A 14,894-nucleotide genomic window follows, 5' to 3' on the forward strand; every position below is an offset into this window, starting at 1 on the left:
CGAAAGAAAAAAATCTGAAACAACTTTCGAAAGCATCGGACTTCAAACTAATTCTTTGTTGGACTAAAATGTTGCATAATTTGTAATGCTTTTGGAATCTGCTATTTTTTCCGAAAACCATTTTAAAATTAGCTTGCAAAATAAATAACTTATTACTTAAACTTGCTAAATGTTTTTTTTTACTGCTATTTTTTTTAATGGCAGATGTGGGTGTGTTCAAATGAGCTATTAGCTATACCTTAAAATAAACAGCTGTTGTTTTATACTAAATGATCAGCTATGTAATACGTAAAATTAAAAAAAAAATGTGGCCTAGGGTGACTAGAAACCCCAAATTTATTATTATATTTACTGTCAAATATTTTTTAATTGAAGGCATGTGGCTATATTTTCTTAGTCTAATACGATCTAATGTACGCACATTTTGTGTAGTTGGCAAAAAAATGTTTGTTTTTTTTTGTAATAAATTTTCTTTGCGAGTATAAAAGGGTATATGGAGATGGTGGTGTTGAGCATACGTGGTGAAAAAAGGCAACAAAAAGAAATAAATAAATTTTGATGAAAAAAAATTTAATAAAAAAAAGTTTATGAAAAATGTATAAAATACGACATAGCGCTGTTCTTCTAAACAATCGGCTTTTTAAGAAATATACAATACTTTTCGAGTTATTCACATATTTTTGGAAAAATAAACAAACTAAGATTTTTATAATAAAACCAATTTAGATGAAACATATTTTATAAACAATATTCAAAAAAAAAAAATTTTTTTATTATATTTTACAAAATTTTTAAGCATCCAGTTTTGTAACACATCAAAATTTTTACTCAAAATTTTACAAAAATTATATATTGTAAGCGTTATGAAATTAAACACCGATTGACGGTATTGGATCGAAGTAAGTTTTCGAAAGAGATTAAGACACAAGCAAAAAGTAATTTTTCGAAATTGGAACCTTTGAGTATATATATATTTTTTTTTTGTATGCTATATTTTTTTTTTTGTATGCTATATTTTTTTGTTGTTGTTGTAGCGATAAAGACAATCCCCGCAGGTTTTGGTGAGTGTTATCTATGTTGGTGATCCTTTGCCGGATATAGATCTAGGACGTTCCGGTAACAGACACCATTAAGGTACAAGCCCGACCATCTCGGGAAAGATTTATTATTACCACATTGAACCCTCTATGCGATCCCGCTCCCACCCCCTAGTTCCCCCCAGGAACTTGGAGTCGCCAGGATTGGCCACGGCTAGATGAGCTACTACAATCCTTGAAAGGCCTATGCAACCCCACGAACGGTTTGGATACTTTAGTTGCCTCGATACGTAATTGACTATCTAATTGGATATTGGTAAGTTGAACATTTATCCTTTCGAGATTATTTACGAAATTATATTTTTTAATGAAATATTTTATAGCTTCAAAAACATTTCTGAACTCTTTTGGAAATATGAAATCTAAAGTACTCCTACCAACATACAGAAACCAAAACGGTCTCGTCGAGCGTTATCGAACTGAAATATGGAACCACTGAGTGTAGACTATCGAATTACGGAAAGCCACCCCTGAAACAAAGCGTTATTTCAAATTTTTATGAGATGCTACGTTTTCGAAACGGCAGCCGAGATAGGATGATATTATACTCAGCAGTCAAATTATCAATAACCTATCTTTAAGCCTATTGAATCTTACAAATATCTAAAAACTTACACGATAAAAATCAGAGCACAAAGAAACTTAACATAATTTATAAAATGTAAGTAAAAAAAATTAAGAAAATATAAATAAACCAAATTGTATAAACAAAATTTTTATAATAAATAAAATAAACTTTTTTTACATTTAAATTGTTTAATTTTTATTTCATTTTTTAACTAAAAACTTATTTAGAAATTTTAACATTTTATTTATTTTTGTAAAAAAAAACTCATGTTTGAAATTTAAGACTCTGCGACTTGAAATTTCGCCAAAAATGTTTCAACAAAAAGCAGTTTAACTTATGGCATTTTCTTTTCTGGAAAAAGTAGCACTTTTAAATTCTAACTTTTGAACTAGATAACCTGGCGCTATACAAAATGGCTGTATTTGTAGGTAATGTGACCCTTTTTCTAATTAATTGGAAAATATTTTGTGAAAAGAACACACAAACTCACGATAAAGCTGAGAAGAACCAAAAGGACAATATTGTTTTCAAAAAAGAAAACATTATTAAATTTATTATACACAGATTAAAAAAGAGTTTAACTCAAAAAATATTGTTAAATTAAACAAAAGTTGCTTTCTTAATGCTACAGTTGTGAGCACAGAAATAGCAGTGAGTTCTATTAAGAAAGTTATGCAAACCCATTTCGAAAACGTTATCGAGGAAATTATCAAAGTGGCATGTTCGAAATTTAAGTACAAGTTTTAGTGTAATAAAGTAAAAGTTTGAAGTCTGCTAAATATCGCATTGATGTTTGAAAATTTTTTAGAGTTTCATCCATTTTAAAAATTTAACTATATCTACATATTTCGTATACATAAAATCTAAAACACCTTTCGGAAAAAAGATTGTCGGCGAAATACTATTTGAATTTTCTTTCTGAGATAACCCAGTAAGATTTTCGAAACTTTCATGAAGTTTTTAAGTTTTTCGAAATTTGTCGAATTTTTTCGAAAACCTTTTTAATTTGAATTGCATAGTTTTCGTTATACAATTCATTAAAGCCTTTTCAAAATTAATAAAGTAAATGAAGGAAATGAAAAGCAGTTATAATTAGTTAATAATTTTTCTATTTTCATGTTCACAACTGTAGGTCTGTAGACATATATGTAATACTCCTATATTGCTACTACGGGCTAGGTACACTCAAAAACAATCGAATGTACCTAAATTTAAATTTTTTCTTGACACACTTATGCTGCTACAATCAGAAACATTTTGTAGGATTTCTTGTTTTGATTTTGAATTAAAAAATTTATGCGAGCATTTTGTTGCTAATAGGAAGGAGTATTACATATATATCTGTAGATAATTTGTTTAAAATTATTTTAATTTCAAGTCTTAACCATATTTAAAATTGTGTGATGTTCCAACGCTTATACTCCACAAAAAAATAATTTTTCTGCCTAACTTTGTTCGTATGCACATGCGTCCCTCGTCCGCTTCGCGAGATCACCTTTTGTAATTAACGTAATTCTAAATTTCACAAATCTTTTTTTCGTATCGTTTTTTTTTTTTTTTTTTTTTTTTTTTTCATTGGTACCCACTCCAACACTACCTTTTTATACTAACGTCGGCTGTGCGGGGACCAATTTCGTGATTATCATCTGACTTCGCAATCTTTATTTAATGGAAGTAAATTGCTGCTGCTACTAGTGTTATTGTTATTATTACTATTATTATTGTGACTATTGCTGCTACTATTATTATTATTATTACTATTAGTTTGACCACTATTTAAGCTACCACCACTTATAACACTACTACCGCTAGCTGCACTAGCACCGCTACTACTACTGCTAGCACTATGACTGTGACTTTGGTTGCTATTGCCACTGCTATGTTCATTACAATTAACAGTTAGTGGTGCTATAGGCGCAAACGTGCCAGTTTCTGCGCCGCCTGCGCCACCAACATTACCAATTCTTGATAGCATAGCCTCCGCGACTGAGCTCGCCGTATTTGAATCATGCACATCAACACTTTTGCACGTATCGATGATAAGACGCGGTGATGGTGTGCTCGCTTCTTTCGGCGTAGAAGCGAGCGGATCGGTTTCTTCAAGATGACCCCCGCCGACACTACCACCGAAATTGTTGAGTAAAGCAACAACGCATGGTGTCTCGCGTTCACCACTTATATTACAATTATAATTAGCCGAATCATCACCGGTCAAATCGCTGCCCAACACTTTAGTTGTGGGAGTTGTATGTGCTGAGGAGGAAAGTGTAGCTGAGGAGGAAAGTGTAGCGGTGTTGGTCGTCGCTAGTGGTGTGACATTTGCATGATGACTACTGCCACCTGGTGTTGATGCGGGTGTTATCGTTGGCGTTGAGGTGGATGTTGGTGGCGTTCGACGTCTCTCCTTTTTCTTTTTACTACCAATCACGTAACCACCACCATCAGAGGCGCGCGCCAATTTCAAACGTATCGGCGCTGCATTAATGGGAGGTGGTGTAGCGGTAGGCGCTTCAACGGAGGTTGGACGTTCCATTATCTCAGGTGCTTCAGTTTTACGCTTACCAATACGGATTATTAGTTTGGGTGCCTCGCCTGGTGAGGCGCTTGACATATTTTCAACCACCGTCATGCCCATATCGCTTGCACCTGATGATGCGAGTAGTGACGCATGTTTTTCTCTTTCTTTACGTCTTTTTTCTTTCTTGTCTTTCTTCGGTTTGGAAGACTTTGGTTTTTTAACATGTGGCAACACTACTGCAGCATCTGTTATGCTACCGCCTCCAACACCATCGTGCCGTCTTGTACGTTCTTCATCATCTTCGCCAAAATCCTGCATAATTATTTTACGATAGTTCATTGACTCACGTCTCAAATCCTCTAGCGTAGGCGGTGTATAATTTGTTGTTAAACGCTTCTTAGGCGGGCATGCTACAGTGCGTCGTGACATATCATATTGATAGCTATTATCGTAATGCAAATTGCCACTAATCGCTGTAGCACTAGCGCTACCATCAACTAGTCCACGTATTTTGATTTTCAATTTTGGCGTTGGCTCGTCTTCAGAACCTTCAAGCGTTTTGCTACGCCCACGCCTCTTACCAGCGCTAGACGCAGCACCAGTTTTTCCAACACGTTCATCAGTGCTACCAGTAGAGCAGGCGCTACGACGACGTCCATCATTTGTTAGCACCAAAGCGCTATCATTCAGATCGCTTGGGGCATCCATTGAACGCAATTCACGTCCTGAATTCTTTTTCGAACGTTTAGAGCTGCCACTTAATGCCAATTCGCTGCCATATTCATCAAGCGTACCACCTAAAGCATCGCCTTTACGTAAACTATCCACAGTATTTGTTAAACTTACATCTGCGGGTGGCAGTCCTCCCGAAGAATCATCCATATGCGTATCTTTTTGTACAACATATAAGCTGAGTAATTCTTTTTTACGCATACGGCGTGAATTCATGCCACCACTGCTATTGTTGCCACCACCACACACAGCGGAATTACTCACCACACCCGCAGCTATTTGACCATGCATAGATGTTGCTGCTTGTACAGCGCCAACACCTGTTTGTGTTACGCTTGCTGGATGCACACTGAGGGTTGTGCTAGATGAACTGTAACTGTAGGCATTATCGGGATAAGCAAGCGGTCCTTTAATTTTCAATTTAAGCTGATTACGCGAATCAGAAAGTGATGCCTTTGTAGTAAGTGTCGTATCCGAATCAATGGATACTTCTTCAGAGGTAGTCTCCATTGAAGCCTGTAAATCTGGCGGCATAACCAGATCCGCCATAACGCTTGTCGCGCAGGTATTCGAAAGCGTATTGCCAGTAGCGCTGACTTCGCTTAGCGACGCCGTTATAGCGTTTGAATTGCTGATTAGATTTGACGCTGCAACTGCAGTACTAACAGCGCCCGCTACGCTAGTAGTAGCTGAATTATTGGCGGCGGAGGCTGCTGCAGCTGCCGCAGTTAATTGCTTTGTAGAGATGGTAGAACCTGTAGCACGTAATGCTGATTGGAACTCCTTTTCGTCTTCTTCATCAAATTCTGGTAACGTTTGTTCGGCGGCGCCCGAATCGAAATCGCTTAATAAATTATTATTATAGGTCTCTTGTGATGCAGATGCTTCGTACACATTATATGTACGCATATCGACAGGACCCGGCAATACCGGCTGCACAATGGAATGTAAAAGTGATTGCTGTGTGTTGGTCGTGTGATCGCTAGTTGCTGTTTTGTTGAGCGCATCTGCTAAATGTGATGTAGCGCCACCACCACGACCGCTGCCGCTAACGCTATTACTGTTGCAATTCACCATGCCACCAGCACCACTAGCTGTGGAAGTATTTGTTACGCTGGCGCCAGCACCGCGCACCTTACCACCACCCGCACCCGTTCCCATAGCACCATATGCTGATGGGCTGGTATATTTTTGTGTATCGCTTTGTGTTTGATGTTGATGTGTATGTGACATAGCTGCGGCACTACCTTGTTGATTACAACGCGCATCAAATGAACGTCGCCTATCTCGCAGAGATTGTAAATTTTCAACACCCGGCGCCGCTAAATCTTCATCATAATTGAATTCGAAGGGTGTGCCAACCAAATTATTAACATAGTGTGCATTGCCATCGTGATGCATTTGCGGTGGCAATGGTATGACAGTGTTGGCAGCACTGCTCCCACGCCCACGACCACGTCCGCGTCCACGTCCACGCGTTCCAGCACCTGAGCCACGCGGCGCGCGTTGTCGCGGCTTACCGGCCAATGTGTGAGTAAGTGGATCGTATTTGGGTGGGGGCGGAAGTGGTTTTTGTTGTTGTTGTGGAATGTTTGTAAATTCGGTGAGCGCTTGCTGCTGTTGTTGCTGCGGCTGCTGTTGTGTTTGCTGCTGCTGCTGCTGCTGTTGTAATTGCAATTGTTTGCTTAGAAGCTCCATTTGACGTGGTGATTTACCTGGTGATTTGTGCTGTATTTGTGGAGATTTGTGTGCATTACGCGCGCTGTGCTGCTGTTGCGTCTGCTGTTGTTGATTATAACGCGTAGATGAACGCTTAGTTGGTGAATCTTTTGTAGGTGATGTATTTTGTGGTGTATGCGCTTGAGGTTGATGTTGGTGATTGGTCGCTGGCACATTTGGCATTATAGAAGCCTCAGCGCACGTATTCATTATTTGATTGTACAAACCAGGAGGCGCGGCACCACCGTTGTCAGGCGGCACCACACCACTACCAATGCCATACTGTTGCGCCGCTTGTCCTGTTGCATGCATTGCGTGTTGCGCATGTTGGTGCGCATGCTGATGTTGGGCATGTGGCGAATGATGATCAAGCAGCGTTGGTCCACCTGAGGTGCCTACAATAGCTGCTGTGAGAGCTAAATTATGTGTAGATGAAGTAAATGCAGCGCCACCGCCATATTGCGTTTGAGGTGCTGCTCCAGTAATTATGGCATTTGCACCAGCGGCGCTGCCATACATACCAACATCATTTGGCTGCCGTTGCCCAGTAGCTGTTGTCATTGCTACACTTCCACTCATATTTGTTGTAGTGGGATACATCGAGCCAACAGCAGAATTGGGAACGTAAGGTAATTGGTTAAGCACTGGCATGGTTGGTGGTGTATTGTGAAAGAGATTGCCGCCAGCTCCGCCACCGTTATATTGATTATTACCTTGATTGGGTGTGGTTTGCGCCTGTTGCTGTTGTTGTTGTGAGGCGTGTGTAGGCGTTGTTTGCTGTTGTTGTTGTTGTTGTGGTTGTGGTTGTTGTTGTTGTTGCTGCTGTTGATTGTAATTCTGATTATAGCTCATTATTGTGTCAATGCCATTAACCAACGGAGATCGTTGTTGTTGCGTGGCCTGTTGCTGCTGCTGCGCATGGCTAAAAGAAATGTCGTATGAATCAACGCTATTGAAATAACCCTTGTTGCAATTCGTTTGTGCTATATTTATAGCCTGCGCTGTATTCAAGCCGCTGTTTGCCAAATCTTTGGTTTGTAAATGCGAAGTTTGCTGTTGTTGTAAATTGTGACCCACCTGTTGTAGGTGTTGTTGTTGCTGATGATGTTGTTGCTGTTGTTGTGGCTGTTGTTGTTGCTGCTGATGTGTTTTCTGCTGCAAAATTTCCATTGCACTCGTTTGATCATTTGATTCCGACACTGAGCTGGGCGATGACGATCGCCGCGCTGCAATCATTTCGTTCTCATTCCACAAACGCGTTACGCGTAAAGTGTACGGTGATTGCATGCGCGTATTTTCATCATAATCCACAATTAATTTATTGTTTCTATCTACAACATTGCCAGATACTGTAAAATCAATGTTATCTTTGGCTGCTGCAGCCGCTCGTAAATCGACAAAATCTGGCGCACCCGGAACAGCACTTAAGTTCGCGCCTCCTGTTGCTGTCGCGGTGTTTGGTAACTTGTTGAATGAGCTCATAGCACTAATGGGTTTGTCATTTGATTTGTTATTGTTAGCAGCAGCTGCGCCTATTTCCTTTTCCAGGAACGATGTAATCTCGGCAACATCTGGTGGTGGTGCCTGTGGCTGAGTGTGATGTGTGTGTGCTTGCGGCTGCTTTTGCTGCGCTTGTCCATAGTTGTCTGTTTGTTGTTGTTGTTGTTGCTGTAATGGTGATATTGGCACATTACTAATTTCAGAACTGGCACTTTTCTCTAAAAAGCTAACCACTGGTTTCGCATATGTCAACGAAACCACATTACTGTTATTGCTATCATTGTTAGCTACCATGCCCGCATTCGAATTGGGCGTATCATTTGGTGTTCTGCCCACCGAGTGCGGTGTAGTACGACTATAAGCACTTGAAGTAGGTGTTAGTGAAGCTGATTGAGCACCGTTTACAGCGCTGCTGCCGTCCTTTATCTCGACAATAGCTTGCGACTCATGCGTATGTAGGGATGCGCTAGAGGGCACCTCGGCACATTGTCCACTAAATAAAGAACTAGGATCAGCGCCTGCCACTGCTGCTACCGCCGCAGCCGCTGCCGCTGCATTTTCCTTTTGCACATGTATAATATCTTCGGGATCGGCAGCATTATGAAATGGAAACACTGAGGGTATTGCAGGTGTGGGTGGTGGTTTCAACAAATCCGCCTCTTTGGGTTCATCATTACGAATACGCTTCTTACGCAATTTTTCAACCAAGGTACGTGTTGCAAGAAAATTATCCTCTTCCGTAAGACTCTTGGTAGTTGTTCCAAGCAAACTCAACCCATCCGCTGGCTCATCTAAGACACCATCAGGGTGGTGAGTGCTAGAAAACGAGGACGCCGCGCTGAGTAGCGCATTTGCAAATTCATTTTGTTGCTGTTGTTGGTGTTGCCTATGCTTTTGTTGCACATTATCCTCCATATCAAGTATGGTATCGACAATGGGTTGATGATGACGACTATTGCTGCTATTCAAGTCCACTATATTGGTAGTAGCACCGCCACCGCTTTGCGAATTCTCATCCATATTATTTTGAGATTCATGTAAGGAAATATTTAGTGGTGTTGGTGGCACACTAAGGGGCGCAACAGTATCGAGATTTTGTTTTTGTATTGGAGTACCGCCTGACACATCAACCACGAGTGCTGGTGAAGATGAGGGTGATGCAGGCGTTTGCGGTACTGAGAAAGGTTGTGCAATTTGTGCAGCTAAATCAATTTGCTGTTGTTGCGTTGATTCCTGTTGTTGATCCTGTGGCGTATGCCGAATTTGTGGTTCATGCTGTTGCTGTTGTATTTTCAGTCGCTCATGACTCGTTGAATTTGAGTTCGAATCCAACTCAATTATTTCCGGTGGATCAGGAGCTATTACAGCCACAGCTGGTGAAGAGGATGATGCTGAGTATTTACTAGCATTTGCTGCCATTTTGCGCTCCTCTTCTAGTTCGCGCAACAATTCCATTTCGTTAAGCAAATGTTGTGTATGGTGTGTGTGTTCCTCTTCAGGTGATAGCGGTGGACTAGCAGGACGAGTGCGACGCGTACGCCGATGTACCCGTCGCCGTCTGCATCTACGTTCGGTAGTACCATCAGCAGTAATTCCAGTATTTTGTTCATCGGAAGCATTTGAGAGGTCATCACCATCATCATCGTCGTCGTCCGACATTGTAGATGCTGGTGATGGCGGTGAGGCAGGCATTGGCGCCGCAGGTGGTCGTTCATCAATATCTTCTAAATCAACGCAAATCTTGTTTGCCGTTAAAGCGGTGGTGGTATGTGTTGGCGCAGGTGTAAGCTCTTCATCAATGTCCATTGGCACCTCGCCGCTCTCATTTTTCGTATCAATAATAATCTTTGGAGGTTCTGGTGCTGGTACTTGGGTTGGTGCTACTGCAGTCGTAGAAATTGGTGTGGGTGTTCTCTCTTTGGCATCTGATTTTTGTTCCTCCTCCACGACCATGCTCGTTACCGTTGTTGACGCTAACGTCAATGGCAATTCAGCACCAGCGTCCACAGCGCTCAATATAGAACTTCTGCTGGCCTCTTGCTCCAATTTATTTAGTAATTTATCCAAGGAGCCTTGATTTTTATTTTGCGCCTGCTTAGCGCTATTACTTGGCTGTGGTTGTTGGCTTGACGGATGTGAGCTGTTCGAGTTTGTATTGATATTAGTAGCTTTGCGCTGCGTTATTTCCTCAGCCAAACTCAATACAGATTTATTCTTCTCGCTATCGCTCTCAGACATACGATTAGGAAGAGCTGAAGGTGCTGTTTGTGCACATGATGATGGCGGATTCACCACTTCTTTAGCACTCGTCTTCAAATCTGCCTTTTGTTCCAACTTCTTATTCATATCACCGGTTGTGGTAGCAGAAGACTGCAATGGTTGAGGTGGTAGTGGTGGTGATGATGGTCCCGATTTTGAACGACGCATTGCGCGTGTGCGCATTGAATTTAAAAGTGGCGGCGCTGCTGCTAAAACTTCCTCATCATCATCCACCACTATAGGAGCGTTAGCCGCAGCTTGTTGCCTGGCAGACGCCGATGAAGACACAATTGATGCTTTCTTTGTTTTATCATCTAATGATAATTTACGTTTGGTTAATCTCGATTGTTTTGTAATTTCGGCGGCAGGCTCTTCTGGTGTCAATACGTGAGTGCTACTATAACTTGTATTACTCACATTGCGGCGCAACTGTTTTTGTGGAGAGCTCTTCGGCGATTTTGTCGTCGTTGCGGTTACGGTTGAGGTTGTTGCAGCAGCGTTAATGGAAGCGGTGGAGTTCTGCCGTGTCATAGCTGGTGGCTTGTCCAATGATTTACGTGGTGAACGCTTATTGGCGGCAGCCGCGCGTGTAAGGCGTTCCTCTTCCTCAGGAGCATCACTGTCTGCATCACTGGAATCACTACTACTGCCACTGCCACTACTACCACCCGAAGATGATGAGCTGGTGCTACCATCTGAATCTGAACTTGAGGATTCCGACAATGCTGTGGTTGCCATGGGTAGTTTCTTTGTTGGTGTTTGTTGTTGTTGCTGCTGTTGTTGCTGCTGTTGTTGTTGATGTTGTAGTGATTGTTGTTGTGATGTAATTTCGGCGTTATCTTTCGAGCGTCGCCTACTACTTGTAGGCGTAGTTTTTGGTACGGGCGCGATAGTTTCTTTTGCACTCTGCGCTGTACTCTCACGCGTTGACATGCGACGCATTGGCGGCACGCGTGTACTACGTCCCTCGGGTGTCTTCAGCAATTTGTTGCTACCTTCCTTTTCAGTGCGCTCCAAACGCTCCTTATTATCATCGGGCGCTGGTACTTCGTTTACAATTGGCGGCTTGCCGCTGCTCTTAAGCTGCTCGGCTGCCTTTTTCGCAGCCTGCCTTTGTGGCACATACGCCACAGCTAATGCTTTGAGGTCACTAGCTGTTTTGGTTGTTGTCGTCGTTGTTACACTGGATTTTCTGCCAGTAATATCGAGCAAAGAATGATCAATAGAAAGGCGGCGTGCACTTCTCTCTGGATGCGTGTTGGCGGATTTTGCGCTTTCTTGCTCTAATAAAGCTTTTTTATTAGCACCGGTCCTATCATCTTTGCGAGCTCGATTCAGTGAGCTGTATTCATTTTTGGCAGCTGGTTCTGTGTTGTCTTTTATTGCTGTTGCTGTTGTTGTTGTTGTTGCGGCGTTTACGGCGGATTCTTGTTCACGCACAATTTTTGGTGGCCTGCCACGTTTTCCTGTACCCCTTTCCATACGCTCCTTATCTTTCTCTTTTTCTCTGCTACGCTCTTTTTCTTTCTCTTTAATTTCGTGTTCTGTGCTCTTCATCAGAACAGTACTAAGAGATTTATCTCTCGTGCGTAGTTTTTCTGTTTTATCATCATTCGTTGGGGCCAACGCTTCCTTGCCGTCCTTTCCTGTTCCGGTTTTCTCCACATATTTTTCCATACGCTGCTGCTCTTTCGCCTTTTCGCTGCTTTCGCGTTCGTTTATGTTTGTGATTACACATGCAGCAGCGACCGCTGGCCCCATAGTTGTATATACGCCTGTTGAGCGCATATTTTCGGATGCCTTCTTGGCTGCTTGCCGTTGTGGTACAACTAATAAATCTGCAGTTAATTTATTTTGCCGTTCAAGCGCCGCTGCACTGGCCTTTTTCATTCGATTGGGCACTTCTGTACTTGTCTTACTGAAGCCGGTAACGCTTGATGCTGATTTTTGCTGTTCGGATTTCCGCTCGAGTGGCCGTTGTGTGCTTGTTGTCGATATATTGGCGGCCTTCGATTGTATAGATAATGGTTGCTTCTTCGCGCGATTACTCAAAGGCGTTATTGTTGTTGAGGATTGTTCTTTTTGTTGCAGCGTGAATTCTTTAAGAGCTGCCTTCGTGCGTATGGTTTGTTGATTTTGTGAATCACTTACATTGCTCTCGACCGCGCGTTCATCTTTATCTCCCTCTCCAGTGGATAAACTCTCAGAGTCTGAATAAATTTGTTGTACGGTCGTGGTGGCGCGTCCAGCAAGCTTCGCAGCCGTAACCATAGTTGTTGGTGCTGCACCGCCCGCACTATTCGTATTTCTGTCAGCACCTTTTAGTGGCAACAACTCCTCACTTTCGTCGCTCGACGTACTCTGAGAGCCTTTCTCTTGTTGCAGCTGTTTGGCCATTTGTGTAAGAAAGTCTCGTCCGCGATTTGTTGTGTTCGCTGCTGTCGTATGGTTGCCGCCTTCGGCAGGTATTGAGGTTGCAGTTGCAATTGTTGCAGATATTGACTTTGATGCAGGTTTTGTTGTTGTCGCGTTTGTTGTTGGTGTTGTGATTGATGATGTAGTTCTTGTACTAAGGCTGTTTGATTTCTTGGGAATAATATGGTTTTGTTTTGTTGTTGTTGACTTAGATTGCGGTTGTTGGTGTTGGTGTTTGGCAGGTACTGATCGATTATCCTGTTCGTCATCGCTTGAGCTGGACAACACTGTTGTTGTTGTCGTTGTTGTTGTTGCTGTAGCGTCAACTCGGCCTGCACTTGCGGCAACGGCTGTACTTGCGCTACTACTTTTCCTTCGCTGCTTTTGTCGCGATTCCACAGTGCGTACGTAAGTTTGCTTCTTTTGATTTTGATTCGCAGCTGTCGCAGTCGCTGTTGTTGTTGTTGCGGTACTTTGCTTTTTCGAAGGTGATAATTTTCGTGAAGCTGCTGTTGCTGTGGCTCGTTGCGATTGTGCCTCGCTGACAACACTTGTGCTGGATGCAGAGCTGCATGAGCCAGAGTCTGATTCATCATCGGAGCCAGAACTGCCCGAATCGGTTGACGTGCCTTCTTCCTCCGATGACGAGTCATCATCACCGGAGGACGAACTCCCTGACGAATTGTTATTGGAAGATTGACTGCTGTCATCAGAAAATTTTGCCGCTGCTTTGGTTGTTGTTGCTGTTGCTGTTCGCTCAGCAATACTGGCAGCACTTTTCGCGTTGGCACGACCACCAGCACTACGTGCTTCAATCGTTGCAGGCACCGTTGCCGTCGTTCGAGTATTCGACGTATTCTGCGTATTTGTATTTGTTTTCGAAACAGTGGTACGCGTTTTCTCCTGCGCAGATGTGCCCGTTACAGCACCAGTCAAACTAACACTAAAAACGCCACCAGCACCAATTGAGCTGCGGCGACTAGAAGATGTAGTTGTTTGCTGCTTATCCTTAACTGTTGCCACAGAAGCCGCCGTTGACTCCGCCATTGATGTTTCTGTTGTTGTAGCCGTTGGTGTAATCACAGCACTACTCGATTGTGTTGTTATTGCTATTGCACCATTATTTATTTTCTTATTTAGCGTGACCTTATTACTACTATTGTTGTTGCTGCTGCTACCTGCTGCCGCAGCTACCAGCGTTGAGTTAGTGGCCTTGGTGTTTGTAGCATTAATTTTCCCAGTCGCGGTTGTTGTTGTTGTTGTCGTTATTGTATGAGTAATTGTTGTTGTTGTCGTATGTGTCGATTTTCGTTTAGTTGGTGATGTTGATGTGCGTGTACCAGCACCTCCACCTCTACACGTTCCACCCCTACTACCTTTTACACTACCTAAAAGCTTCTCTAAAATAAAATTAATATTTTGATATTGTGCTGGTATATTGTCACCGTTATTAGATGAATAAAACCTATCGTATAACGTTGGACCATCATTTGCATAAATAACGGCATTTTTGAAACTATCATCTATATTCGCATCGGTGTTCAGATTAGAAACAACACCACTACTACTACTACCACCATTACCACCCTCTCGCAAACTTTCATCGCTCAGCACTGAAATTTGCTTATAAAATACTTGTTCACGTAATTTGAATAGCGATCGTGAAAGTTTCTCACGCCTACTAACCATATAACAAAGGTTTCTTACACGTTCCAAATCTTGACGCAAATGCACGACCAACTTATGATTTTCGAGATCCTGTTGCTCTTGTTTTCGTGCAATCATTTCGACATCCTCCGATTTGGGTGGAATTAAAGCGCGATTATGACGAGATTTGCGTTTCAGTTTCCAATAATTGTAAATTGATTCAATGGCATCATCGTCCACATCGAACAAATGGCAGCTGATGTCCTTAATGTTAACGTGTTTGTCAAATTCTGCTTCAACTTCCTGTTGATATAAAACCAAAAATGTTGAATTAGATAAATTTTTACATATGTACGTATTACTAGGATACACATGAGGGGGCATGGCTACTTATGGACAATAAAATAAGATTAATGGAATATAACCACGCTGGGAGTGC

At 42.1% G+C, this 14,894-nt stretch overlaps 1 protein-coding gene across 10 annotated transcripts in view; it reads right to left on the reverse strand.

Moving 5' to 3' along the window:
• Positions 1-647: 647 nt before the first annotated feature.
• The window catches only part of rno (rhinoceros), an 83,873-nt gene continuing 69,626 nt past the window's right edge, over positions 648-14,894 (reverse strand). For all 10 annotated transcript variants that reach the window (XM_067792404.1, XM_067792402.1, XM_067792397.1 and 7 more), the window contains exon 8: positions 648-14,758. In XM_067792404.1, coding sequence (XP_067648505.1) covers positions 3,308-14,758 — 11,451 coding nt within the window. In that variant the 3' untranslated portion in view covers positions 648-3,307. The remainder of the gene's footprint in view (positions 14,759-14,894) is intronic.

This window comes from Eurosta solidaginis, chromosome 5 (assembly GCF_040869045.1).
Source record: "Eurosta solidaginis isolate ZX-2024a chromosome 5, ASM4086904v1, whole genome shotgun sequence".
Classification (NCBI taxonomy): Eukaryota; Metazoa; Arthropoda; class Insecta; order Diptera; family Tephritidae; genus Eurosta; species Eurosta solidaginis.